The following is a 25,777-nucleotide window of genomic DNA, read 5'->3' as shown; positions in this document are numbered from 1 at the left end:
TCTTATCTCTTCTCTCCATCTTTTTCCATATCGATCTTGTTCGATAACCAGAAAAAGTAGTGTTGTAGATAGTGCGAGCCCCATTCTAGGTCTATTACTCTCTATTTCTCACTATGTGTTCTCGATTTTTTGGCCAAAAACGTTCGTTTTCCAAATTTCTTCAAATTTCTCCACAAGTTAAGGAGGCTCTAGCTAGCGGAGAAGGAGTTGTCGCGCTGGAGAGTACAGTGATCACACATGGACTTCCTTACCCTCATAATTTAAGGTAGTGAATTGCAAATGCATTTGAAACTATTAAAAAATTATTTGCAGTACTGCAAGAAGTTTGGAGCAAAAAGTTCGATCATCAGGAAGTCATCCAGCTACGATTGCGTTATTTGATGGAAAAGTAGGTTTTTTCGCTAGAACTTGTTTCTGAAAATTTAAATTATTAAATGATACTTTTATTGCTGCCACGTTCGTTTTTCTAGCAGACTGCGACATTTTATACCAATATTTTCATATAAAACAATAATATTTTTTTATTCAAAAACTGCCAAAATTAGTGTTTCATCAACTAAAAATTCTTAGGAATTTTTGTGAAAACTTAAACGCTATAAAATTAAAAATCATTTTTTGAAAATTTTAAATAGTGTATACCTAAACATTTTCATTTTATTCAGATTCATGTTGGATTGGATGATGAAAAACTGGAACTTCTTGCTTCAAGTCAGAATGCAGTCAAAGTTTCCTCCAGGGATATCGCAAAGACACTGATTAAAGTAAGTTTGATCTACTATGATAAATTTTTCAATGTTGATTTCAGAAAGAAGTTGGAGGAACTACAGTAGCTTCAACTATGAAGATAGCACACGCAGCTGGGATCAGTGTATTTGCAACAGGTGGCATTGGTGGAGTACATCGTGGTGCAGATCAGAGTGAGTTGTTTCATGTGTTTGGTGTTTTTTTTTTGACCCGTGAAGTTTTAGGAAAATTGTTGAATTTGGACAATTTTTTTTACCATTTATTCAAGTTCTTTTTTTTCCGAACAGCAAAAAAATTTTCCAGCATTCGATGTTTCGGCTGATCTTCAAGAACTTTCGCAAACTCCCGTGTGTGTGGTGTGCTCTGGAGTCAAAAGCATTTTAGACATACCCAAAACTGTCGAATATCTTGAAACTCATTCCGTGAACTGCATAGTTTATGGGCAAGAAAATGTGTTTCCAAGCTTTTTCACTAGAACATCAGATAGAAAAGCTCAATTCTGCACTGAATCATTGGAAGAAGTTGTTCACCTGTTAAGTGAGTTGATGAAAAATATTGGTTCATGAAGTAAAGTCATGAAGTGTTTCAGAAACCTCGAAATCTCTCGGATTACCTTATGGAACTATTCTGGCTTGTCCTATTCCTGAAAAATATGCAGCTGATGGAGATGCGATCCAGAAAGCAATTGACCAAGCTGTTCAAGAAGCCATGTAAGTTAAAATTTAAATATGTTGCACTTTTTAAAAATATTTTTTGAAAAGTTCCCTGTTTTGCTTCAAAACTTTACTTTCAGTGAACAAAACATCGCTTCACAAAGTGTCACCCCATTCATTCTTGCAAGAGTGAACGAGCTCACACAAGGAGCTTCAATGGCTACAAGTATGCGTTTTGAACAATTTTTCCGCTGTTAATTGTCATTTTACAGACATTGCACTTCTCGAGAATAATGCGTCAATTGCTGGAAGACTAGCCGCAAAGCTCTGCGATAGACGTCCACTTACAATTTCACAGAGCCAACCAACTGCATCAACGACTCGAAAACCAAAAGTGGTGAGTCAAACCTACAATAAAGTTTTTTTTATTCACTTGCGAAATGTGGTATTGTTCTCATAAAAGTTTGAAACAACACAAGCTGTCTTAGCAAACAACCAACGCCTACTAGTTTCAATGACATTTATTTGTCAAACGTATCAAACAGATCACGACTGTTTTTCAGGTTTCTATCGGAGCAACTATCGTTGACTTTGAAGCCATCACGAGTGAAGATGTAAAGGTGAGAATGAAACAAAGAACAATTGAAAATGAGCAACAACAAAAAAAATCAGAAAAAAACATTTGGGGAATGGAGTATACCAAAAAAAAAAAAACCAAAAAAAACATGACAATTTAGAAAAGAAAAACTTTTGAAAAACACGTAAAAAATTATGATGAAAGAAACTTAGAGATTTGAGTGGTTTGCGGATTTTAAAGTGATTGAGCCGTGGAAAGTTGTCTGAAGGGGACCTAACGGTTCAGACATGGCACAGAAAAGTAGACACAAGTGAAACCGCCATAAAAAATTATTGAAAAAATTTTGAAAAGTTTCATTACGAAATTCGTTTATTTGAGTTCATTTTATTCGAAATTTGCATTATTAGATCAAAATTGCCCAAACCGTTTAAACTCATTTAAAAACAAAGTTAGAGAAAAATAATATACACTAGGTGAAACACTCTCGACAATTTGCTGCAACTCATCCACCAACTGCTGCAACTTTAGCAATGCCAAGCGAAGAAGTTGCTAAATTTGGGAAAAAGGTTGGATAAAATTGATCAAAGTAGGTAAACTTAGTAGAAAGTGCTTGGCCAAAGTTGTAGATATGTTTCTATAGTTCGTAGAAACGTTGCAAAAGTTGGTGTATAAGTTGTGACAAATTGCCGAACTAGTAAGATTCATCAAAATATTATTTTACCAACAACATCTCTTATACCAACATCACACCCTTGCAAACACTTTCACAAAAACCCCTGAACTGTCGGAATGAAAAAAGGAGAAACTGAACTGAACCCCCAAAAATTAAAACTGTTCAGTAACAGCAGCCGCCTCAAGTTGTCGTGCATTATGAGCAGCAATCGCTTGTTGTAGCTCTTCCCGAATTTCATCCCCACGGACCGTAAATTCGTTCTCCACCTCCTCGATTACAGAGTGCTTCAAGAAAGGTGAATATCCTGGGAAACTTTTAACGCGGCTGATTCCTGATGTTTGGGTTGACGTGCTGTCAGCCAAGTTGATATTGCTCTTGAAGCTCTCGATGTAACCATCTCCATGGCGGTCACTGAAATATAATTGTTGATTATTAATGCTCCTCAAGTCATAGTTATTACTATTCATTAATCATCTGAGAGTAGTATTCAAGTTCCGCCATTTCTGTTTCAACTTTCTCGATATCTTTTCGAAGAGCTGCGATCATGAACAACTTCAGCGGCGTGATCACACAAAAAGCAAGACATCCGACTATTTCTGTATTGGAATGGAGCCATCTGCAAGATTTTTTTGTTCATATAATTTCAGTTTTTCCTGAAAGATATGTTACCTCTTGAGATGAATATAGCAGTCATTGGAATGTCCAGTTGGGCAAAACGATTTTGTAACGTTTAGAAAATCTGAAATACAGAATTTTATGAGGGGAACAACTGTAGAAACTAGATACCTGCACATGTTTGTAACACTTCTTCGGGTGGGCAGCAAATCAAAGTCTGATAGACGTTATCCCAGACAGAGCATAGTTCTTTCTGAAAATTAATAACACGTGTTAAAAAATTACACAATTTATCAAAATTTTGCATGGTGATATTGAAAAATCTGAAAATGTTTTCAGTGTTCTAGTATAATTTTCAGCATTTTTGGACTATAATAAATGTAATTAAAGTTGATCATAATTGCAACCGAATGTATTCAAACTTTTTGAAACAATTTAGCAATAAGAACTGCGCCGGGAGCGGAAAAGTCATGAGATCCCAAATTCCACGTATATGTGCTAAAATGTGTAATCAAGACCATCTGATTTTTTTTGGTCAGAGTGATAGACTAATAATTTGGTAGGCTGAACTAGGCTGAAAACAATGCTGCATAGGTTTTTTGTCAGTGCGAGTTTTCAAATCATTAAAAAGGAGGTCTTGTAGAAATTGGACACACTGTATCAATAATTAGTATTCCTCAATGAGTTTAATAACTCCTATTTTTCCACGTTTTGTTCTGCACAAACTGTACTGGTTTAACTTTAAAAAATCAACCTAACTGTATACTTGGTTTTTCTCCCGGATTTCAAAATCTTGAATACTTACACTGCTATTGTGAAGTACTTGAATGTGGGAATATAGCGAGGTGTGAGCTGTGGACATGATGCTTGCAAAAACGAAAACCATGACAGCATCCACAATAAGTGTACAGCACTTTATCCAATGACAAAAAACGACAACGCCAATTTGTCTTTTCCGAATTGCAACAATTGATGCGATACACAAAAGTGCCTGAAAACAATGGTTTTTGATGATACATAGTGAAACTATTAAGTTCGGAGCTTTGCACTACTCACCAAACAAATATTGATGAAGCAGTATCCAAGAACATATGGATCATTCTTTTTGATAGGAATCAGCACGAATAATGGGCTTGTGAGCATGACAATCGTGGCGCCAAGAAAGAGAAAAACGGCAAGCAGGAGTATCATATTGCTCCCATAAAGCCATGCCGCTTTACCAAACCGCATGCTGAAAACTTGTTATAATTATGGCAAAGTGATTCTGAAAATCAATGATGAAGGTACAAAAAACAGGAACGGGGAAAGATTTTTGAAAAGAAAGACGAACAGGAAAACACACACCTCGCACATGTTTGTTTCTTCTTTCTCTCTCTCTCTACGAGGATTGATTGTGAGAGAAACAGTGCTGATGGCTCGTCTGTATGATTGATGAAAAGTGGGAGGCCAAGACAAAAAAAGAGAAAGAACAAAATAAAATAAATGAAAACTGTGTGGCAGAAGCTTCCGGCACACTGCCAATCGGAGAGCAAGCTTTCTGATTCATTGCTATTTGAACAAAGTATCAATGCGCTACTGTCACACATTTAAGTGATCGCTTCAAAGCACATAATGTTTTTTTTTCTAAAGAATTGAGATTGAGAATTTGATATTGAACTCCAATATATATAATATCCGGTAACACTTAAATGATTTCAGGATGATGGCGGCTCATACAACGGACAAGTGGTACAGCGAATGGGAGGAGTAGCAAGGAATCACGCGGATGCATTAGCAAGGTCAGAAATACTCGTAAATTAGAATGTCATCGCTTGTGCGTCGCGCTAAAAGACGCACCACCACTTTCACTTTTGGCACACAGTTTTCATACATTCACAAGAAATCGAAATGATATGTTTTTCTTCCTGACCATTTTTGTTTTGAATTGAAGAAAAAAAATTGCTAAGAATTTGTAGCGTGGTCAAAGTACAGTGCATATTGGGATAAATAATTGGAATGATGTGAAAATGTAGTGTTCAAATGAGGGGTGGGTAATTGCCGTTCGGCAAATCGGCAAACTTGCCGGAATTGCTCAACTCCGGCAATTTGCTAATTTGCCGTTTGCCGGTATCAGTTTGCCGGAAATTTCTAAAAGGATTTTCGATAAGGCGAAAACACTGAACCGTGCCATTATGAAATGTTTTCCTGTTTTTGAATTATATTCACATATAAATTGCTTACTTTCAAAATAGATGTAGGGTGATCCGTAGGATGCGTACAATTTTGCGGTTCAAAATTTAAATGTGTATAGAGTTAAAGAAAAAATGTGTAAAACCTTAATTTGCCGATAATTTTTGGCCATTGCCGTTTTCTGGCAAATTCGCCGATTTGCCGAATTTGGCAAAAATTTGAAAAACAGCAATCCACCCCCGGTATACTAAACCAAATACAGAAATACAAAATGTCATAAAACTAATCAAGTCCATTTGCATTTATGGACTTGTGGCTTTCATTTTTTGTTCAAACCAAAAGCACAAGCGAGACCTTTTAACTTCTCATCACATCAAGATAGTACAATGTCACTGTAAACTTCAAAGATGACCGACAACACAATACCACCAAACCTGATGCTCAAACGAAAGTAAATGTTGCCGAGGTATTTGTGTGGATCGCAAAAGAGCGAAAAAGTAATTTGAACTCGGTCTCTTTGGAATTCGATTTTTTTCTGCTCTTATTTTGACAAACATCCCAAGATCGTTGTTCAGTTTTGTAATTGTTTTGTGTACGATCAATTGTTTGATTGACTTTTGTCTGATAGTTTTGCACTTCAATTGAACTTTAACTGTATTGCAGGCTTGAGCCACGGCGCGCAAAGTGCTTGATTTGAAAATAGCTTTATCTTAAAATATATTTTTTATTTCAGGCTTGGATGTGATTCAGTTTTCATTTCTGCTATTGGCGATGACAACAACGGACATTTCTTCAGACAGAACAGTCATAAAATTGTAGGAAATTTTTTTGTTGTTTCTCATGGAAATTTTCGTGTCGTTTAGGATATTAATCGAGTAAAGATTATAAGCAACAAACCAACTTGCACTTATTTAGCAGTCAACGTGAAAGGAAACGTGAAATATGGAATTGTTACTTGTGAGCCACTTCTGAGTGTCATTACTCCGTCATTGGTGGGTATAATAGGATACGAGGCAAAAAATAGTTGTTTTTTCAGGTTGAAAGCAATGAAGATGCATTGGAATCATCAGATTTCATTCTTCTTGATTCAAATCTATCAGTTCCAGTTATGGCCAGAGTTTTAGAAATTGCAAAGAAACATGATAAACAAGGTATGGTGACTTACATAGAATTAACAAAAACAGACAAAAATATACAAGGCTTCAGTTTGGCTCGAGCCCACGGACATTGACAAAGTGAAAAAGGTGTTCGACACAGGCTTGGTTGGAGCTGTAACTGCCGCATCGCCAAATGCCAATGAGTTTCTGAAATGGGCTAAACTCTGTCACGTCTCCGTAGATCCGTCGGTCATTGATACAGCCGATGGTGTGCTGGAACTTATAGAAAAGGAGAAAACTAAGCTGCTACTCAATACTTCCATTTTTATTGTGACATTGGCGAATAAGGGATCGGCAGTGGTATATAGGTAGGGTATTTTGCATTTTCTACAAATTGCCAAGCTTGAATTTTAAAACGCAACTATTACTGTTGTGCTGAATAGGGCTTCCTTGCAGACGCGAAACACCTGCCGTGCCCGCCTCGCTAAATGAACAATTTTCCAAAAATTGCCTGAAAAGGTTTTTTGAAAAAAGATATTTGACCATTCCATTCTAAGTGTTCTAAACTAATATGTATAAAATTTATTTTCAGAAATAAACTTGGCCAACTTGAATTCCAATCGCTCCCACCTCCACTTCAAATGAACAAAGTCGTATCGGTTTCCGGTGCCGGTGATAGTTTCAACAGTGGAGTAATTGCTGGATTGGCTCATAACAAAACAGTCGTCGAATCTCTCCAAATTGGACAAGAATGTGCTCGTCTAACTCTTCAAACGTCTCTGGCAATTTCTGATGCGATAACCCCGAATTTATTAGCGTAGACGGGGATGGCGTTATTGTTTTTATTCTGTATTGTTTTTTAGACAATCTATATTCTTCAAATAAATGTTTCTAAAACCCATTTCAAAAAATAATGACGGTTCATATAATTTTGCAGAGAAAGAAATGAATTGAACAACAAGCATATGATTGTGAGATCGGTACATTGAAACAAAATATAACAGGTTTGAGGGGGTATGGCATAAGTCTGGCCTGGACAAAATACTATGATAAGTGAAGTATGACAGTTACCATTAGGTGGGGTTTTGTTAAAGGGAATTTTTGGCTTGTATTATAACACTTTGGTCAGAATAGGGAAAAACGGTTTGAATCACAAGAGCTTTAAGATCGATTTGATATGCGCACCGGCTACTACGGGGATGGTAAGGGCATTATTATGTCATACACAAAACATTTGTAGCCTTTCTAGGTATGCATTGTATAGTGCCAGTCGATATTCTATTTGCTTTTGGTTTTGCGGTGGTTTTTTTGAATTGTTCAAACATGTGTATCTCAAATGATAGAAGATTTAACAAAATATCGTTTTTTTTTAAACAAACTTTTGTCAGTTTTACTACATTTCTGAATTTGTCAAAATCATACATATAACTATGTTCCGGAAAAAAGAAACAGAGCTGGCATCCTGGAGGCATGTTTTTACAAAACAAAGTAAAATACGAAAATTATCTTCATAAAATTATCTACTTCTTGCAAATTTCTATTTTCTCACAAAATGACCAAGAAAAATTATAAAAAAAAATAAACAGGAAGTTCAAATTTTGTATTTCTAATTAACCTATTCAGAAATCAGTTTTCTTCACACTGTGACAAAACGGCATTTTGCAAAATGTAGAAAATTTAAAGGAGGTTATTTTCCTATTAAACTTTGTTTTATGAAATTGCCAAGTGTCTGTCAATTAGCTACTCTAGACAAAAATAACCGACCCGTCGGATGTCACCTGCTTGAACTTTTTCGGAATAGAATTATATCATTTTTACAAAATTAATGATGTAGAAAAAGCAATTCGAAATATTTTTTCAGTTAAAAATATTTTCCTAGCTATTATAGTATTGGAGTAATACGTGTTTTTTCAACTTGGGTAAATCACCAAAAAACCAAATTCAAAGATAATATTGACCGGCACTGTAGGTAACATTATGAGTTGTGAATTTTGGAATTATGCCTTATTATTGTTGATATCATCAATATATGATACAGTCACTTATAACTGCATTCCGCCGGAGCTTCTTCAATTTTCACTTGACACTGAAAGATTTTTGACGTTTTTTTGCTGTTATAATTGCATCTATTCTTCTACTCACTTTGTTCTCCTTCTCGTACTCCGTATGTGCTAACTGAATGGCATCCGTGACGTCGATCGTGGAACAGAGGGTCGCAATAAGTGAGTCTTTATGCGATTGTCGCTCTTCTTCAACGACATAGCTGGCTTTTAGCAGTTCCGGCGCCGTTTTCTCGTCCAACTCGACGTTTGATTGCAGTTGGTCCCTCCATTCAATCATTGTCTCGCGGTATTTGTATAGCAGAGTCTGAATATAATATTAATAGTCTTGAAAAAATAAGTGAGAAATGTTACATGAATTTTATCCACGTGTCTTTCAGCGTCAACGAAGAAGTGCTCTCCAGGCGTTTCTGCAATTTCGTGTGCAGCACGATTTCGCTGCCTCTCGATTGCATTCAGCCTGAAATTGAAATTGAATCAATTTTAAAAAAAGTGAATCTCATTAAATTACCAGTCAGTTGCTTCTACACCTCCGGGAGCTTCAAATTGCAGCTGCATAGTCTCACAGACAATCGTTATGATGTTTTTGTTGTCAACATTCACAAACTTGATATCTGATAAAGGAACTGTTCCTTTAGGAGCACACTGCACATCCTTTTGCCAGATCAAATGTGTGTTTGTTAATTGCACATATCGTTTTTTGTAGTGTAGAACTTTCTTCCAAGCCAGGCGGCTTCGGTCAACTTGTTGAAGGTTTCCAAACTAAAAATAACAAATTAATAAAATAATAAATTGTAGATAGTTTTTGTACCTTAAAAACTGTGCATTTTTGTGGCTCCGATCTATCTCCAACCAGAGAAATATTGTCTAAAAATGAGGCCATAACACTTTTGTGCTGCTCGCTAGTAACTGTTTCAAAAACTCCATTCAGCCAAATTTCCTGGAAAAAAAGTGTGGATATACTAATAATTCTCCTTTGAATTTTACCTTCGATGATAATGGTCCTTCACTGACACTACAGTTAGACAGCCTTTGAAGCAATTTTGACAGGAGAAGTAATGTGCGAGAAACTCGTAGGTCAGGTTGATCTTTCCGAATTTCAAACGCCTTTGGATTAAGGATAGCAGCGGCGAAGAACCTCATTATCACAAATGATGAAACTGCAAGACGCTGAACACCAGAACGAGCTGTAATTTTGATTTTCAAGGTGTTTTTCTTCTGAAAAAGAACTACTCACAACTATGAGTTCCAACCACATTCCTTAAATCGTAAAGCAGTTGTTTGATTAAATGAGGGCAGTTTGTTGAACTTGTTGTCACACGTTCAAAGAGCATTTGAAAATACACCAGTAAGTTGTTTCTGTTTTTTTCAAGAGAAGCCCCAACAGCTACTCTTGCTGGATCCACTTCACAGTTTTTTCGTTCTTTGTAGATCTGAAAAGAATACTTTCAGTGCGATTATATTTGAAAAATATAACGACTTACCTTATCCACTACAGGTTTTAATGTTGTGATCAGATACATTTTACCATAAGTCGTCAATATTTCGAAAAGCATTTTGCCAGAAAGCGATTGCCCTCGGAATAATGTATTTTCATCTCTGAATTCGAAAAAAAAAATTAAACTTCCCGCACATTGTGTGAAATTACTCACTGGCACTTCAGGATGCTATTGACGTAAAGCGAACTGAGCACCGGTCGAATACGATCCGACTGAGCCATAAGTTCAACCAAAGATCGAGAAACTGGTCCCAGCTCGACTTTTGGAAGTGCTTCAATAACAGCCACAAGTGATGCTGTCAATGGTTGAACGTCCCCAGCGAGAAAGAGAAGATCGAGAAGTGGCCTGCAATTTAATATTCCCACTAAAATAGGGGATAACAGATTTTTGGTCACTTTTTCCGAAATTATCGAACTGCCATAAGTAGACCTTAAAATTTGCCGGCACTTTTTTGATCAACGACTTTGAAAAAAGTGGCAAAATAAGTTTTTTCTAATTTTCAAAAAAAAAGTTGAAGAAATTATTTTTTTATTATGGTGTCATACGCATGTTTCAGAGCAATATCCCAAACGCTTTAATACGGACCATTGAAACGCAGTAAAAATATATAAGTTGCACGTGGTGTCAGGCTGTCTCATTACAGTTTGATCTACAAGAGAAAGCGGGAATTAATTACCAGAAAAATTGTGTCGTCAGCGCGCTCTTAACCGTGCAAAATCGGATGAGATGTCTGCGACTCACTTTCCGCATTTTTCGAAGATCAAAGCAAAATGGGACTTTCTGAGTGCACGTGAAGTATTAAAAAACCGTAGAAATTTTAAAAATGTTCCCTTCTGATAGTGAGTACGTTAATTTAAGTTTTAAACATACAGTAAAAACTCACTTGTATACTTGCATACGTAGTATATGATCAATTTGATAGGTCACTTTCACAGTGGCGTCTCCGATATCACCTCCGTCTTCGCCACCTTCTCCGTCTTCATTAGCTTTGGAGCGCAGGTAGAACCACTTTGCCGGACCGGACTTCCAGTTCTCGTCAACGTCAACTCTGACTTGACCGTGAAAGACCGAATTGATACCCTTGAGGAGATCTTGCCAGAGGGTTAACTTTAGAGAAAGCATTCCTTCAGCACATGGCATTTCTAACCATTCCTTGCTGCGCTTCTCCTCTGCGTCAATGGACAATTTGCCCACTTCCTGAAAAGGACTTTTTGTCTTTTAAGAGGAGCCGGCTAAAGAGAAAGCCACAGAGAAAAATGCACTCACGCTGGAATTGTGAATAGTAGAGACAAGAAGAAGAAGGGTTTGATTTTCTTTGAGCTTCAATCCACCACAGTCGACGACTCTGCAAGATAGAACCATTTGTTTGCGGAGAAAACAAACTTATCAGTTTAAGTGGAAAGTGTTGCAAAAGTACAAACTCTTCAAAAAGTTCAAATGTTATTTCAGTCGAAGAATGAGTTGCAGGAAACATTAGAAAATACGGACCTACATTTAATAAATGGAAAAAAGAAACATCTTGTCTACGACCAATTCTAGTCGCACATTGCTTACCTATCAGCTTTGTGCAAGGCCAAACGGGTTGTTTACAGAATGACGTTAGCGGAAAAAAGAACGTTCCTTTTCTCCTGCCAAGACACTTTTGTGCTTGGAACATGGAACATGGAACAATAGGATATATAGATTCAATTCAAACAGAGGATGCTATTCTTCAGAGGAAGAGGAAGAAGGGAAATGAAGTTAACTTAATCATATTTTGAGAAGTGTGAGTCAAAAAAACAAAATTGAATATTCAATGAAGAAAGGCGGAACTAAAATAGGAGTAGAAGAAAGCTCTTATAAGATAGACAAACTGAACAGGATAACAACTTTTCTTCTCAAATTATTTCAGATTTCAAATCTACGACGAATGCGGGGGTTGACAAGTGTATATATATATATTTCTCGCTATTTATAAAAATATTTGCAGTGCCCCACTTCTTCTTAGATCCTTTTTCCGGAATTGCTACAATTTCTAATAAGCGCGGGCGTGCTATTACTACTACAATTTAGAGAGTGAGACAAAACAAGACACAAATGGAAGACCAAAAAGCGGGGGTGTCGTTTCATGGGTCTATTCAAAAATGAAACATAATATGAGTTGTTTTTTGAATCGCACACAATGCGAAGGACGGAAAATGACACTAGTTGGTTTGACTTGAAAGAGCGCATGAATAAGTAATGAATGACTAATTTCATTAATAAGACGCAGAATCCTCGGACCCAAAATTTGCCCGATTAAACGAGTTTTTAGGTGAAAATTGTCAAAATTGTTATAGAAATTTTACTATGACGGTAGAAATACGGTAGAAAATAGTTTAAAAAATTAAGTTAAAATTTCCAATTTTGGCCACTTTTTTTTCGAAATTTTGAACCGTCCTAAAAACAATATAAAAATATATAAGAAAATTTACAGAAATTTTATTTTGAAATTCGTTCAATTAAGCCCATTTGGGGCTAATTGTTTGAAATTCTTAGAACTGCTAAGACTTAGAAACGACTATTCCTAAGCCTAAAATTCAAAAAGAGTTTACTTTTTTTTTTCAAAAATTGCAAAAAATATTTTGTAGTAACTACACAAGTACCAAAACTGAATAAAGAGTGTTTTTAGAAATATTGTTTTAGCGCGCATTTCAGTATGTATTCTAATACATTAAGAAAAAAACACCATACGCAAGATCACAAAAGTACTCGAGGGCGTCTCGTCTTCTTGCGGGGGTGGTTATTTGTATAGTTAGTGTTGTCTGTGACAATCAACTCGGCTGGATGGTTTTATAAGAACGGTTTGTAACAAAACAGATGAGCCACCCTATACCTTCGGGAGGAACTCAACTTGCCCTCTACTTTTTTTCTGATGGTGAATTAAAGCGAAAGACCGCGCCGTTTTCCCGCAAAATGTGTTTGCCATTAGATTAAATTTATAGCACCGCGAAACGTCGGCCTATTTGTTATTTTATTAATGGGTGATGAGAGTTAAGAAAAGAATGATGGAGGATTGAATATAAAAGTTTAAAGTCATTAGATGAATGGGTTTTAAGGTGTCCAGATGAGATTTTTTCGGACAGATTTTTTCTGACAGATTTTTGAAATTTTCAAAAATTTAAAAACCTATTTTGGTATGGAAACATTTTCAAAACAATTTTGCAAAAAACTTGATTTTAAAATAATATTCAAATTTGACAGGGGTCACGAATATTGATTGTTTTTTGAAATTTACTTTTTTATCAAATTAAATAAACTTTTCTGACAATGGGGACTAGAGTTTGTGAGTATTTTGCTTAAATTGACTACAACTGACCCAAAACGTTCAAATTTCATAATAAGGCTTTTCAAAACACTTGCAACAAAATTCGAAAAAAAAACCTCCACAATTTGTTAAAATCTGAAATTTCGCCAACTTTTTTGTCTCAGCTTCAAACCAATATGCATTTAATTTTGATTATTTTAGATCTATATTTACTTAAAATTGCAACAAAAAATGGTTAAATTAAGGATTTCATCAAATTTTTCCTCCTATTTTTCGAAATTTAACCCGGTATAAAAAATTTGGTATTTCTGTAGTAGGCCCGCCTACCACCCTGGCTTAATCTTTTTTCTAAGCCCAGAAATTTAAAGCAATTCCACGTTTCGGTTAAACAATTGGAAAATATTTTTGGAGCAAGTGTGTATACTACACACATGCTAAATTTTTTGGAAATTTTTTGAAGAAGTGTCATTATGAAGTTCGGTCGCTTTGGGCTAGCTTTTGTCTATTTAAGCCGAATTCCCACAAACTCTACTTCCTTTTGAATAAATATACAATGTACATATTACACAAAATCCAAGGAAAACAGCAAACAATTTTCCTAAAATTCAAAACATTAATTTGGGCCGAAAAACGATTGAGCAGCCTCTTGAAATAGTTCGAGCAATCATATGGTTTGACCCGTCTTGAGAGGGTGATAAAGAGGAGCCAAGATCACAGTGTGGCGGTGAGGAGGATGCAATGAGCCAGAGAAAACGAGGCGAGGGAGTTGAAGAGCGCATCTTCCAGATGTGCTACTGGGAGTTCCGAATCAGCTCAATTTAACGGAGAAGCAACAGAAAAAAAACGACGTTTCAAATTTCAAAGATGAAAGATTCGCAAGATTTTTTTTGGAGAAAAAATATATCATAGTAAGCAAGAGCAAAAGAGCACTTTATTGTGTTTCATCACATTTTTAAGAATAATTGCATTTGCTCTGAAAAGCCTCGTGGAATATTAATTAGAAGTCAAGAGACAAAGCTAGTGGGCCCGAGAAACTAAAATTATTCATGAAGTGCATCCAATTATAAGCAAAAAATTCTGGGAGTCAGCCGAAAAAGATGCATTTTTGTGCATCTTTCATTGGGGAGAGTAAATGAAAGAAATATCGGAGTGCAACTTTCTCCAACTTCCGGGGGCCCTTTTCTTTGCGCCGACAAAAGATGTAATGCAATTGAGCCAAGTACAATGTGTAATTCATATTTATTGGACTCTCACTACTCCGTGTTCTCAATTTTCACACCAATTTGTTCTCCCACTTTTTCAATTGACGCCTGTTTTCTGTTTTCTGTTTTCCTACGCAACCCACGCATTCCTTTCTTTACCTAAAAGAAACGGTCAAAAAAGGTGAAGAGCATGCACAATGATAATGGAACGGAAACTCCCACGCAGGGACGAAAGCAGGAAAAAAAAAACGTTACGGCGATCAAGAGAAAACGTGAGTTGGACGCATGCCAAACAGCTGTTTGCTCACTCGGGCGAGGGAGCTTTGCGGTGCAATGTCACTTTCATTAATATCACAATATCAGTTGAAAGAGCATCACTTCCCACGGCTTCCGGTGCTTTGATTTCATGAAGAATCATCAATAGATATATGAGAAGTGCAAAACGATCATAATGTGACTTTTTTGCGATAACGAGAAGTATTAAAATTTTCTAATGTGATTTTCACAATTAACCATCCATGATACAGAATAACGCGGAAGTTTTTTTTTTTAATTTTTTACACAATGACTTAAAGAAAAATAGGAGTTTTTTCATCAACTTTTGATGGGTATCTTGATTAAGGCGGCGAGTTTTTTTCCCGCATAAACAAAGACTGAAAGGTGGAGGAGCTACTCCTATGGTGCCCCAAAATGGCCAAATATCATAGTAAAACTTTTTAAAAAATTTTAGAAAAATTTTTTTTGATAGTCAGAAAGTGGCAATTACTGAGTTTTCGCCATTTTTTGAAAAAATTGCAGCACTGTTAAACATTAAAATTCTTTTAAAAAGTAGTGCATGAAAATCGGAGCAAATTTTTTTGTTTTCATCGTCTACTTCAAAAAATGGCAAACATAGAGAATTTATTAAATTTTCAGAAAATTCTAATTTTACAAAATTTTGAATTTTTAAAAATGCTATTTGGTGATTGCGGTTTATCCTTTAAACGTTAATTTATTATAGAAATGTTGAAAAAGCAGAATTAGGCACTGCTGTTATAAAAAACAAATATATTCACGTATATACATATAAATATATTTATATGTCAATGGGGGGCGGCTTCAAATACCACCCACGCCGAGAAGTAGCGACAAAAATAGGAATATGACAGGTCAAGCAGAAAGAAAAACATGCGAAAAAGAAGAAGTGGTATTCGGAAGCAATAATGTTCAAGCACCTCACCACCCCCGTCAAAATAAGTGTATTTGAATGTGTGTTTTCATTTTGTTTTTTTTTCGCAGATTTCTGAGATCGCAAAAAAATTTTATAACCCACGTTCTTGAAATGTTATTTTAAACAAACGAAAAGCAAAAACACACGAGGTGTCACGAGAAAGGTTATTAAAACTTTAAGGTGAAGAATTTTGAGCAACTGGTTTTTGTTGTGACATCCACTTTTTTTGGGGGGGGGGGGGGGCTCAGGCGCCAATTTTATTGTAAAAAAAACTTCTGTACTACAGACATAATTTTACACTGAAATTTATAACTAAATAGTAATTTTTTTTGTTGAGTAAAATTTTTTGGAAATCAGCATTTCAAAAACAATTACTACTATTAATATTTGCAAAGAATATTTTCGGAAAAAAAAATGAAAAAGTCACTATAATACATTTTTTTATAATTTTGCACAAAGTTGAATAGGAAAATCCTATTAGGTAGCAAAGCTAAACACTTTAATTTGTTCCAAAAAAAAGTTTGTTCACAAGCAATAACCAACTGACAAAATAAAACATAGAGGTTCGGGTTGCACAAAAAAAAACTAAAAAGGAACTAAAATGCGGCCTGGGGATTAAAATACAAAACCGAGAAGAATTCATGTATGCGTAGGTAATATAATCCTAGGGTATTGTTTCACAACAGATTTATGACATTAAATTTTCTGTTAATTTTGATTGATTTGTAGTTGGAAAGTTTTTTGTTAGCTTTTCCGCTAGACTGATTGTTGAACGAATTAACAATTTTTCAATTTGCAAGATGAAATTGGAAAGCAGTTTTTGAACTGTCAAAACTTTTAAACAATGTACAAATGCTCTCACTATTCTTCACCAAACTACATATGACTTGCTTCTGACTTTTGTTTGATGAGATATGCTCGCTTAAGCATCAATGAATAGGTCCCAGCAAGAAAAAAAAACAAAAGAATAACGTGAGATGTTTGAACTTCTCTTGGAAAAAACGGGAAAACACTTTGCAATAATTGAGCAAAAAAAAGGTTTTCGGGAGGAGCTGAAGGCATAAATCAGAATAGGAAACAAGTATGCAATTGATAAGAACAGCACGCTCTGTAAATAGTGATAGGAAAATAACACATGGTGTGATGATTATGAGACGTTTGACAATCGGTTTTAGGATTCGTTGTAAGTTTTGAAAATTGTTCAATTTTAACAGCAGCCTTTTAAAAGTTTTCAGTGGAATATTTAAATTAATCGAACTAACTCACCTCAAAGAGAACGAGCCGGCTCGGCGTCGGATATCAACACAAATTTGGCCGCAGAAGTCGAGATACTTAGACACGGCACACAGTTTCAACGTTTGCTCAAACGGAGTTCCAACCTCAAGATCCTTTTTTGCAATTGACACCTTTCCCACAGGACGAGCCACTTTTGCCTTCGACCCTGTGTGATGTTTGATGATTAAAGAGAACTAGTTGGGAGAAAGGTCATGAATTGGGGTGGTTTTTGATAGAACGAACCGAGGAATGGATCAGAATTGAATGGCGCGAATACACATTTTTTCCAATTCAACTCATTACATCACAGGCAACCGGAAATGGAATTTAACATGAACCTACAACCCATTTAACTGTTCAATTGTCAAGTTTATACAAAATTTACAAATGGAAATTTTCTATTGAAATTTGTTCTTTTTTGCATTTAAAGGTGAACTAAGGCCAGTGGAAGATAAAAAACTGAAAATTTCAACTACGGTGCTAAAATGTCCTAATATCTTAATAGGACTCATCAATGAATTTTGGAAAATTTAAAGCTAACAAAAAATGTATATGATTTTAATAATTTGTTTGAATGATTTTATCAATTATGCAAAAATTAAAAAAATTAGATATTTTATTTACGAATTCCCGCGCCAACAAGTAGAATAGTTTTATTTTTTCCTTTAACATTCGATGTAAGACACCGTTTTTTCATTCTTTTTTCAGAAATTTCTCCGTATATAAAACTTGGTAAAATTTCAAAATTAGCCTAAAAATCGATAATTTGACTTGAAATAATAATTTTTAAACGTTATTTCACATCGAATCTTCAAAAAAAAAACACTCAGTATTGCGCCAAAAACCGCTTAGAGCGGGAATTCAAAAAAAAATTGTTTTTATTTTCTGCCTACTTGAATTTTTTAAAAATTTATACTCGTCATTATAGTTCATTTTCTATCATTTATAGCGAAATTTCAAAATGACTCTACTCCACCTTTAAGTAACCAGAAAATGTTTTTTTGTGGAGTTGGATTTTTGAAAAAATTCGCAGTTTAATTATAAAAACCAACCTTCTAGAAAAACGAGGTGCAAGTTGGAAAAAGAATTTGTTGTCTCAACGGAGAAGTCGTGGACGAGATTGTCACTGCAAAAAAAAAAAAGAAATAGAATATTAACGTCAAAATTGCCATCAATTATATACACTTTTCTTCCCTTCAACACATTGCTCCGCCATTTCAAATATATTTTTCTAACACCCGCAATGAAAAGCAATGGGAAAAACATTCACCATAAGTAAAATGAAAAACAACCCGCATTTTGGAGAATTGAGGAAAATTGCGGAAAATTGGGACAATCGCGACGTGGAGGCGTACCGATAAATTTACTGCTTTTGTTGTACGCGTGGTAACACTAATGTTTCTATTCGGAGTGAAATTGAATGAGATACTAGTAGGAGGGGGGGGGGGGGGGGGGGGTAGGAAAAAGTGAAATGCGCAAATCTCATTGGCACCGTCCTCATTATCAAAATGAGAATCTCGCCCAGTCTCTCAGATCACATCGGAAATTGAGTTTCCGTTCTGATATCACTTTGCATCTTCTGGAAGTGTTTCATTTCCGATTGAATGTCGTCTTTTAAACAAGGAGCTCTCAAAGTTAAAGTTAACTGTGCAAGAAACAACATTTTTGATAAGTTTCTTCTAAAGCTGTTCTATGGTGCCAGCATGACAATATATTTTAGGCATGCGGCATTGCTCTGGATTTCCTTAAAAACGCATATTTTTCAAAAATTTGGCAATTTGCCAAAACTTTGACTGGAAATTAAAACAATATCTAAATTTTTTTGGAGTGTTTTATTTTGATATTCGGTTGTTTTGGATCAATATAAGTGTATTTAGACTAAATCTCCAGTGGCTAATTTACCTTTAATGTTCAAAAAAGAAAAATATACTGTTGTGTGGTCCTGTGCACACAAGATGTCTTATCTACAGTTTGATCTATGCGGCCTCTGCCGGTATTTTGTGACGTACATTCTTTCCGCTTGCTCTGTTGCTCTCCCCTTGTGTTGGTGGTGGTTGTAAATGAGAGTGATTCTTCCTAGCCATGTACCAAGTTACTTTTTTACAAGTAATGTGCGGCAAATGAAATTTTGGACATGTTTCTCTAAAATTATAGCCTACCGGCAATCCCTAATATTGCGGAACTGTTATACGCTTACCGGAAGCTTGGCGGAGTTGGCTTGGACCTACGTTACCCCCAGTAATTCAATTTGCATTATTTTGGTGAACTATAATACATTTTTCCATTAAATCACCTTCGTAACTTCGAAGAACGGTGGACATCTTTACCATCGAATTTCGCCATGATATACACCGATTTTTTGGGTTTTCTAGCAAAATCCACATTGACAACACTAACTGTAACCACTTCGAACGTCCTGTTTGTATTCGGTTTTGGTTTGTCGTTTTCAACGTCAGCCTGTAAAATTGGTAATCCGAATTTGAACATTAAGAATTTGTTTTCAGGTACATCTCTAAAATTTTGTTTTTTTTTTCAACTGAAATCAGTAGGTGAGTTGAATTTCTAATTGGAAGAAATTTTCAAAAAACTACATATATTCCAGGTAAGAACAAAGAAGGATGCTTTTTGCCAAATGTGAGCCATTTTCAAAATATTTCTACAACAAAAGTTGTCAGTAAACAATAATATTAATCTAGAGATATATGAAACGCTTTTTTGAAATTTTTTTTGACAGTAAAACGAACTAGAAAACTTGAAAGGTTCAAAACAACCGTTTCAGACCAACTATTTTAATTATTAATACTTTATAACATTTTCAAAATTACAACATGACTAAATAGTTGTTTGAAGATTTTCAAAATTGTACTCAACTCTGTTTTTACATTTATGAAATATCAAATTGTTCTTTAACTCCATCAATAATTTTTTTGAGAAGCCCAGATGTGTCACCATTAATGTGACGGAAATAATGCGTTTTGAGGGTGCAAGACGCAATTAAAAGTGGTAATTTTCGTGTAAAAAAAACGTGTCAAAAAAAAAACTACATCAACTTAGGCTCGGCATACTTCAAAAACCGAATCATCCGAAAATTCAAAAGTATCACAACTTTCAATACTAGACGAGTCGGAATAATAAGTCATGGGAAAGATGAAATGATTTTCAAAATTAGACATTTAGAATATATGTTGAATGTTGAATATTGGTGACTTGTGGAGTACGTCTTGAGGAGTATAAATCAAACCCCCCCCCCCCCATCTCTCTAGAACTAGCAAAAAACGAATTACAAATTGTTGTAGTTGGGAGCGTATAAAATTTGTATTTCGAAAAATATTGATTCTGATTTACGGTTCTGATGCGAAAACCCTACCTCGGTGGTTTTCCGGTTGATTATCAAATTTTGAGAATTCATATTGGGGGAACTAGCAGACCCTTTCAACATTTGCTGATTTGTTTTCTTCTCTTTCCGGCTCTGAAAGACATTTTATTTGAGTTCACTATAAGTTCTATAATACTCCGTACCTTAGTTTTTACTATCGGCGATGCTGCTGGTGATACAGTTTCGGATAAACCTTCACTCAAACGAAGCTTCAAGTTACTAACAATAGGCTGGATGGGTTGCTCCATGGAAATTTCTGATGAGACGCTGGGCTGAAAAAAAAACATTTTTTAAATGTTAAATTGAAGATTGTGCGGTTACATCACTAGTTGTTGTTGTCGCATCATTCGATGGTGATGGCGAAGGTAGAAATGGTTGGATTTTGGTTTCATGAACCCGCATCTCGGGAGCAGATCTTGAATTCTTGACGAACATCTGCAAAAAAATTGTAATTTTCTTGGTTAACAAAACTATTGATAGAAGCTCTGTTTTTTTAACAGTGGAGTAAGGCAAGTTGTTGAGATTTTTTAATGTACTTGGGCATCAATTTTATGATACTTTTGTGAAAAGTGAGTGATGATTCCGTTTTACCTTTGATTTTAAAAAGTTCAACCATGATGTTTTCATCAATTTTGGCAGTTCTCTATAAGAAATTACTTGAATAAATTATTGAGTAACTATTAAAAGTCGTAGCCAACTTTTAGCAATATGAACTAGAAACATTCTAGTTCATATCATTTTAGCAGAATGTGAACTAACTTTGCAAATACACAAGAACAATTTTCATGAAACATTGAAACGTTTTTCAACGCATCTGCCCAGAGCCTTGACAGCTGGAAAATCTGTTAGTGGTGCCAACCATTTTTGAGATTTGTTTTACGAATGAACTTTTCTTGTATATAAAAAAAAGTTGCTTACTTTTTCAACCGGTGTACACATAAGCGAACGTTGTGTCGGTGGATCATTAATGTCGAAACATGAGTTGTCAATCGAAAAATGAGAAATTGGACGACGGAACGAGGCTATCGACGATGAGAATAGACTGGTAGCCCTGGAATCGTTGCTTCTCGCCCTTTCGTGCCCAGAAATTATTGAGCGACGATCGTTCAATGTAGCATTCTGTAACAAGATATATCATAATATGAGCAGCTTAGAGGTAAAGTGGTGCCTATAGGGAAAATATTTAAATTTTTTCCTATGGTTCCAAAATGACCTAAAATCACAGTGAAACTTTTCAATAATTTTTTGAAAACTTTTTATTGACGGTCAAAGTGTCAATTACACAGTTTTTGCCATTTTTTGAAATTCAAATTTCATGGTCTATTTATGTTTTCATTTCTTATATTCAAACATTGTACAACATGCAACATTGCAATAGTTTTTAAAAGTGGCAAAAACTCCGAAATTGCCACTTTTAACCTTTCAGTTGTACGTAGTAAATTTGGGTGTAGTTTTTAACAATTTTTTACTGGCGCTATTTCATCTTTAAATTGAAAAAAGTTTATTTCCAGCACATGTGAAAAATTTTAGTCAGCAAAAACTGCTAACTTTAAATTGAAAATTATGATTATAGTATTTTTTTTCAACATTTTTTTTCAAAAACAAACGTGGGCGGCAATCAATCAAAAATTTTCTGCAATTGGATAATTCGGAAATTTCCGATTTTCAAAACATTCAAAGGATGAGTAGAGTTTGTGAGCATTTTGTTAAAATATACTAACATTGATTCAAAGAAACCTAATTTTTCAAAGCGACTTTTCAAACAATTTCGAAAATGTTTTTTTGGCCAGACAAAATGTAAAAAAAAAATTGACAAACTTTTCTAAAATCTGAGATTTTGCAGCAGCTGGAATATAGTTTTTTTCTGAAATTATCTTAGGCTATTTCAAACTCTAGTCCCTCTTTAAAATCGGCATTTTGCCACCCACCCCTGTTCCAACTTACACTCGCAACACGTTGTCGCACTCGATGCCCTCCGACATTCCGAAGTGAATTGTCATCATGTCTCAACTGATCAATGTTTCCTACACCTGGGTACCGATCGCTAGCGACTTCATCATCAGAACTGCACTCTGTATCCAGTACAACGCTCACATGGTTTGGCTCGTACTGCTTCTCCTCTGCGTCTCTTACGGCCTCCTCAATTTCTTCTAAAATTCCGTCCTCGTCCGAAAATTGTTGTTTGGTAAGGTCTTCCGGTACAGTTTCACACTTTTTCAGGTAAACTGTGCTAGACTCGAATAGTTTATCAAACAATTTAGCTTGGTTTCCCTGAGCCATCTGTGCGGTGAGAAATGCATCTTCAGCAAGGTCCTGCAGTTCATCAAGAGTTCTATCGATATCTTCTAAATTCCGTGACGGTTTTCGTTCAGACGGCGGTAATAAAGAAACATTTAAAGAATTGAATTCTTCAGTCGAATTTTCAGATCCATCGGGACTGACGATAAGACTTATCGGACTTTTATTTTCTTCGTGGTCTTTTATTTCTTCTATCACAATTCCGTTCTCAATCGGGTCAGTTTGGCTTACTTGATCTTGGCAACTTGCATCGTTGTCCTGCTCATCGGTGTCATTCTCTACATGATCAAATTCAGCATTGTTCTCGTTAGACCGACTCATTTCATGTTGGCTGAAAATATTTCAACGATAAGCGACAAAATAGTTACCAAAGTGCAAGGGTGTAAAGAAAAAACTACGGAAATGAAGAATTTTGAAAACCGATAAGAGAACAAGAACACAGGAAAAACTTTCAAAAAAAAATTGTGGTGCTCAAAATCATATTTTGAAGCCTCCTAACTCAATTTCCAACAATAACAAGATTGGAGTTTTGAGGAAAAATCATCAATTTGACAAGTTTTGGGAATGAAAACGATGAAAGCACAGGGATATCAACAAAAAGCGGCAGAAACGAAAGAAATGGTCTCAAAAGCAATAATGGAAGTTGCGTGGGGGGGGGGGCAATGAACGAGCGGAAACGGTTTGCATCGGATCGCCTACGAGAAAGGCATTTTGTAATATATCAAACGGGGCAAAGTGTCCGAGTTTCCGTGGGAGACTCGCTTCGAAACATCGTCTCCAATGGTTTTTCGTAGAAACCGTCTAAAATTTCCGAGAACTTGCGAATTCGTCATTTTCGAAACATAAATTTTATTAGATTTTTTCAGTTAATTATTTTTTCTAGTGAAATCTTTTCCAATTTTTGGGTTTTGTTTTAAATTTAAATAATAGATTACTCTGTGTAATAGCTATACCCTAAAATGTTGGCAAAAAATGAAAACCAACACGTAAATATTTTCTCTAATACTGTTATTTTTTTGAGCTTTTTGATTTAATATGATTACTACGAATTTTAGATTACAAAAATAATGCACATTTTGATTTAAAAAAATAATTTGAAATATTTTGGGGTATAACAACTAAATACCAAAAATAATTGGCAATTGAAAAAAAAAACAATTAGTGATTTTGAAATTGTCAGTGCTAAATATTCCAAATATTATAGTAAAAACTTTTTGAAAAATTTTGAAAACTTTTATTTAGAGCAGAAATGAGTTTCGTAAAAAACTTCTCGAAAAAAGTTTTGCAAATGTTTGCGGCGGTGCAAAACTTTGAAAAAAAACGGCCTAATTTTAACTAAACTCTCCAAATTTTGGTCCATTATCGGTCTGAACTTTACTTAGTTTTTGGTATTATTAGGGTACATGCAAAACAGATAAGTCATCAATTTTAGTAATTTCAGTCAAAAAACGTCAACTTCTGACCGCGATGGCTCGGAAAAATGGCCAAAATAGGAGACTTTTGCTTTAAAAAAATAGACCATTTTTTTCAAAATTGGAAAAAAGGTTTTTGAAATATTTTTGAGAAGATATTTCACGAAATTTGTTAAATTAGTACATTTTGAATCTTTATGTACGTTTTGATTTTTTAAAATATTCAGTAATTTTTAACGTGTAGTCAGACTAAGTTCCCACTAAATACTCCATTGTTAAACTCTCAAACAATTTACAATTTTTCATTATCAACTACAAAACAAATAAAACAGTGTGATAACCAGACTTCAGACGCCTAAGATGAGATGCATCGTTGTTGTTTTTTCTGTGTTTGCTGTGATGTCTTTGAACAGGATTTACTCGGAACACAATCGAATGGTATGCGAAGAATGAGTCTAAATACATTAACCACCACTAATTGGAAGGCTGAAGAACCTGACATGAAAAAGAGAAAAAAATGAAGGTTTTGGTATGACAGCAGGATAAATAAGAAAAGGTTGAAAATGAAAATTGAAGGAGAGAAAAAAAACGTATAGTGAATAAATATTCTCTCCAAAAATGAAAGAGTTATAAAACAATCCGGAAGAAAAAAAGGAGGTGAAATAAATCAACGGGCAGTCCGTCTGTCAGTCAGATGGCGTAGAACTGAGGATGATATATGCAATGCATCCAACTAATTGAGAGCCAATGTCAAAAATTTTTGGATGCAATAACTCGGTATATGTATAAAGTATCAGTATAGGTATAATTATAAGTGAAAATTTTTGAAGTACATAACTTATGCATTTAATTTTAGACAAATCAAAATTAAAACTGCAAAAAAAAAAAAATCATGTGACATAAGGGTTTTCAGACCACTTCCGGTCACCATCAATTTCCAGTTGAATCAAGTCTACACAACCGCTTGGCATAAGAAATACACAACAAATAACTGTCAATTCTCTGTAACGTCTTCTATTCTTTTCTTTTTTGTTGGCTGTCAATTGTTGTATAGATAGTATGAATAAACAATGCGTGTGGGGTAGAAAAAAAATGTGATGAGAAGAAGAAAAACGAATCAGAAAAAAATTCCTTTTCTTTTCTCACTTCCATATCTGTCCTCTTTCTTCTCATACCGTATCGTGCTCTCTTTATCATTGTCTCTCTCTCTATCACTGTCGCGTCGTTTCCTCCCCGCGTCTCTTTAGGTGTTTCTCTATCACTCGTATCTTACGGCCACCCCAACCGTCATTACAACTCTGATGCGTACGCTGTCTAGATATCTCATGCGTCGTCGGTGTCGCGCAGGCCAAAGAAAGGGCCCCACGCTCTAGTGGTACTACGACAACTACTATGTACTAGCCCGCCAACATTCTTGGTACCTATTTTTCATTGAGGAGTTATGGCTCAAATTCTCACCCTCGTATCAGAACTTTGGCGGTCTTGGCTACTGTCGTGTGAAAACCCTACTGATACTATTAACAAACACGCGCAGCCTACACAACTTGATCGGCCTTGAAGCGGTCCGTATATAATGTCGGTCTCACGAGATTCTCTTCTCGGTGATCTAAATCATCGTCAAAACCTTCTTG

General features: G+C 35.3%; 3 protein-coding genes across 5 annotated transcripts; 1 reads left to right on the top strand and 2 right to left on the bottom strand.

Annotated features, from left to right (window-relative positions):
- Positions 1-59: 59 nt before the first annotated feature.
- On the top strand, positions 60-7,428 carry T24C12.3 (Carbohydrate kinase PfkB domain-containing protein). Its single transcript, NM_076004.8, has 15 exons — positions 60-265; positions 313-388; positions 663-761; positions 806-917; positions 1,048-1,281; positions 1,334-1,454; positions 1,538-1,623; positions 1,670-1,794; positions 1,961-2,017; positions 4,961-5,040; positions 6,165-6,246; positions 6,295-6,423; positions 6,468-6,582; positions 6,638-6,896; positions 7,121-7,428. The coding sequence occupies exons 1-15, from the start codon at positions 114-116 to the stop codon at positions 7,347-7,349; spliced, it is 1,956 nt and encodes a 651-aa protein (NP_508405.2). The 5' UTR covers positions 60-113; the 3' UTR covers positions 7,350-7,428.
- On the bottom strand, positions 2,800-4,513 carry T24C12.1 (Tetraspanin family protein; the record flags this gene model as incomplete). Its single annotated transcript, NM_001373239.1, has 6 exons — positions 4,319-4,513; positions 4,068-4,253; positions 3,434-3,515; positions 3,317-3,386; positions 3,108-3,263; positions 2,800-3,058 (listed from the first exon to the last, which is right to left on the bottom strand). Exons 1-6 carry the CDS (start codon positions 4,490-4,492, stop codon positions 2,800-2,802), a joined length of 927 nt encoding a protein of 308 aa, NP_001360054.1. The 5' UTR covers positions 4,493-4,513.
- A 12-nt stretch (positions 7,429-7,440) lies between the features above and the next one.
- gap-1 lies at positions 7,441-23,065 on the bottom strand (the record flags this gene model as incomplete). 3 transcript variants are annotated; one of them, NM_001430923.2, is made up of 19 exons in its annotated part: positions 7,441-8,614; positions 8,671-8,895; positions 8,943-9,048; positions 9,100-9,350; positions 9,400-9,528; positions 9,576-9,775; positions 9,826-10,021; positions 10,073-10,187; positions 10,241-10,432; positions 10,971-11,284; positions 11,354-11,432; positions 17,052-17,226; positions 18,113-18,186; positions 19,354-19,517; positions 20,428-20,529; positions 20,580-20,708; positions 20,758-20,871; positions 21,355-21,555; positions 22,381-23,065. In NM_001430923.2, 19 exons carry the CDS (start codon positions 23,053-23,055, stop codon positions 8,567-8,569), a joined length of 3,489 nt encoding a protein of 1,162 aa, NP_001417861.1. The 3 variants fall into 3 exon arrangements, with proteins under 3 accessions (NP_001417861.1, NP_508404.1, NP_508403.2); NM_076003.1 differs by lacking the exons at positions 17,052-17,226; positions 18,113-18,186; positions 19,354-19,517; ... (3 more) ...; positions 21,355-21,555; positions 22,381-23,065 and having other exon boundaries at positions 8,605-8,895; positions 11,354-11,449; NM_076002.4 differs by lacking the exons at positions 7,441-8,614; positions 8,671-8,895; positions 8,943-9,048; ... (7 more) ...; positions 11,354-11,432; positions 17,052-17,226 and having other exon boundaries at positions 18,099-18,186; positions 22,381-23,055.
- Between the last annotated feature and the right edge of the window lie 2,712 nt (positions 23,066-25,777).

Source organism: Caenorhabditis elegans, chromosome X, assembly GCF_000002985.6.
Source record: "Caenorhabditis elegans chromosome X".
NCBI lineage: Eukaryota > Metazoa > Nematoda > Chromadorea > Rhabditida > Rhabditidae > Caenorhabditis > Caenorhabditis elegans.
This window is presented reverse-complemented; position numbering and strand designations above follow the sequence as displayed.

Coding starts and splice junctions, on each gene's coding strand:
- T24C12.3 (NM_076004.8), top strand. CDS start 114: ATGTGTTCTCGATTTTTTGGCCAAAAACGTTCGTTTTCCAAATTTCTT. Junction 762..805: donor TCGCAAAGACACTGATTAAA/GTAAGTTTGATC, acceptor TGTTGATTTCAG/AAAGAAGTTGGAGGAACTAC. Junction 1,795..1,960: donor CGACTCGAAAACCAAAAGTG/GTGAGTCAAACC, acceptor ACTGTTTTTCAG/GTTTCTATCGGAGCAACTAT.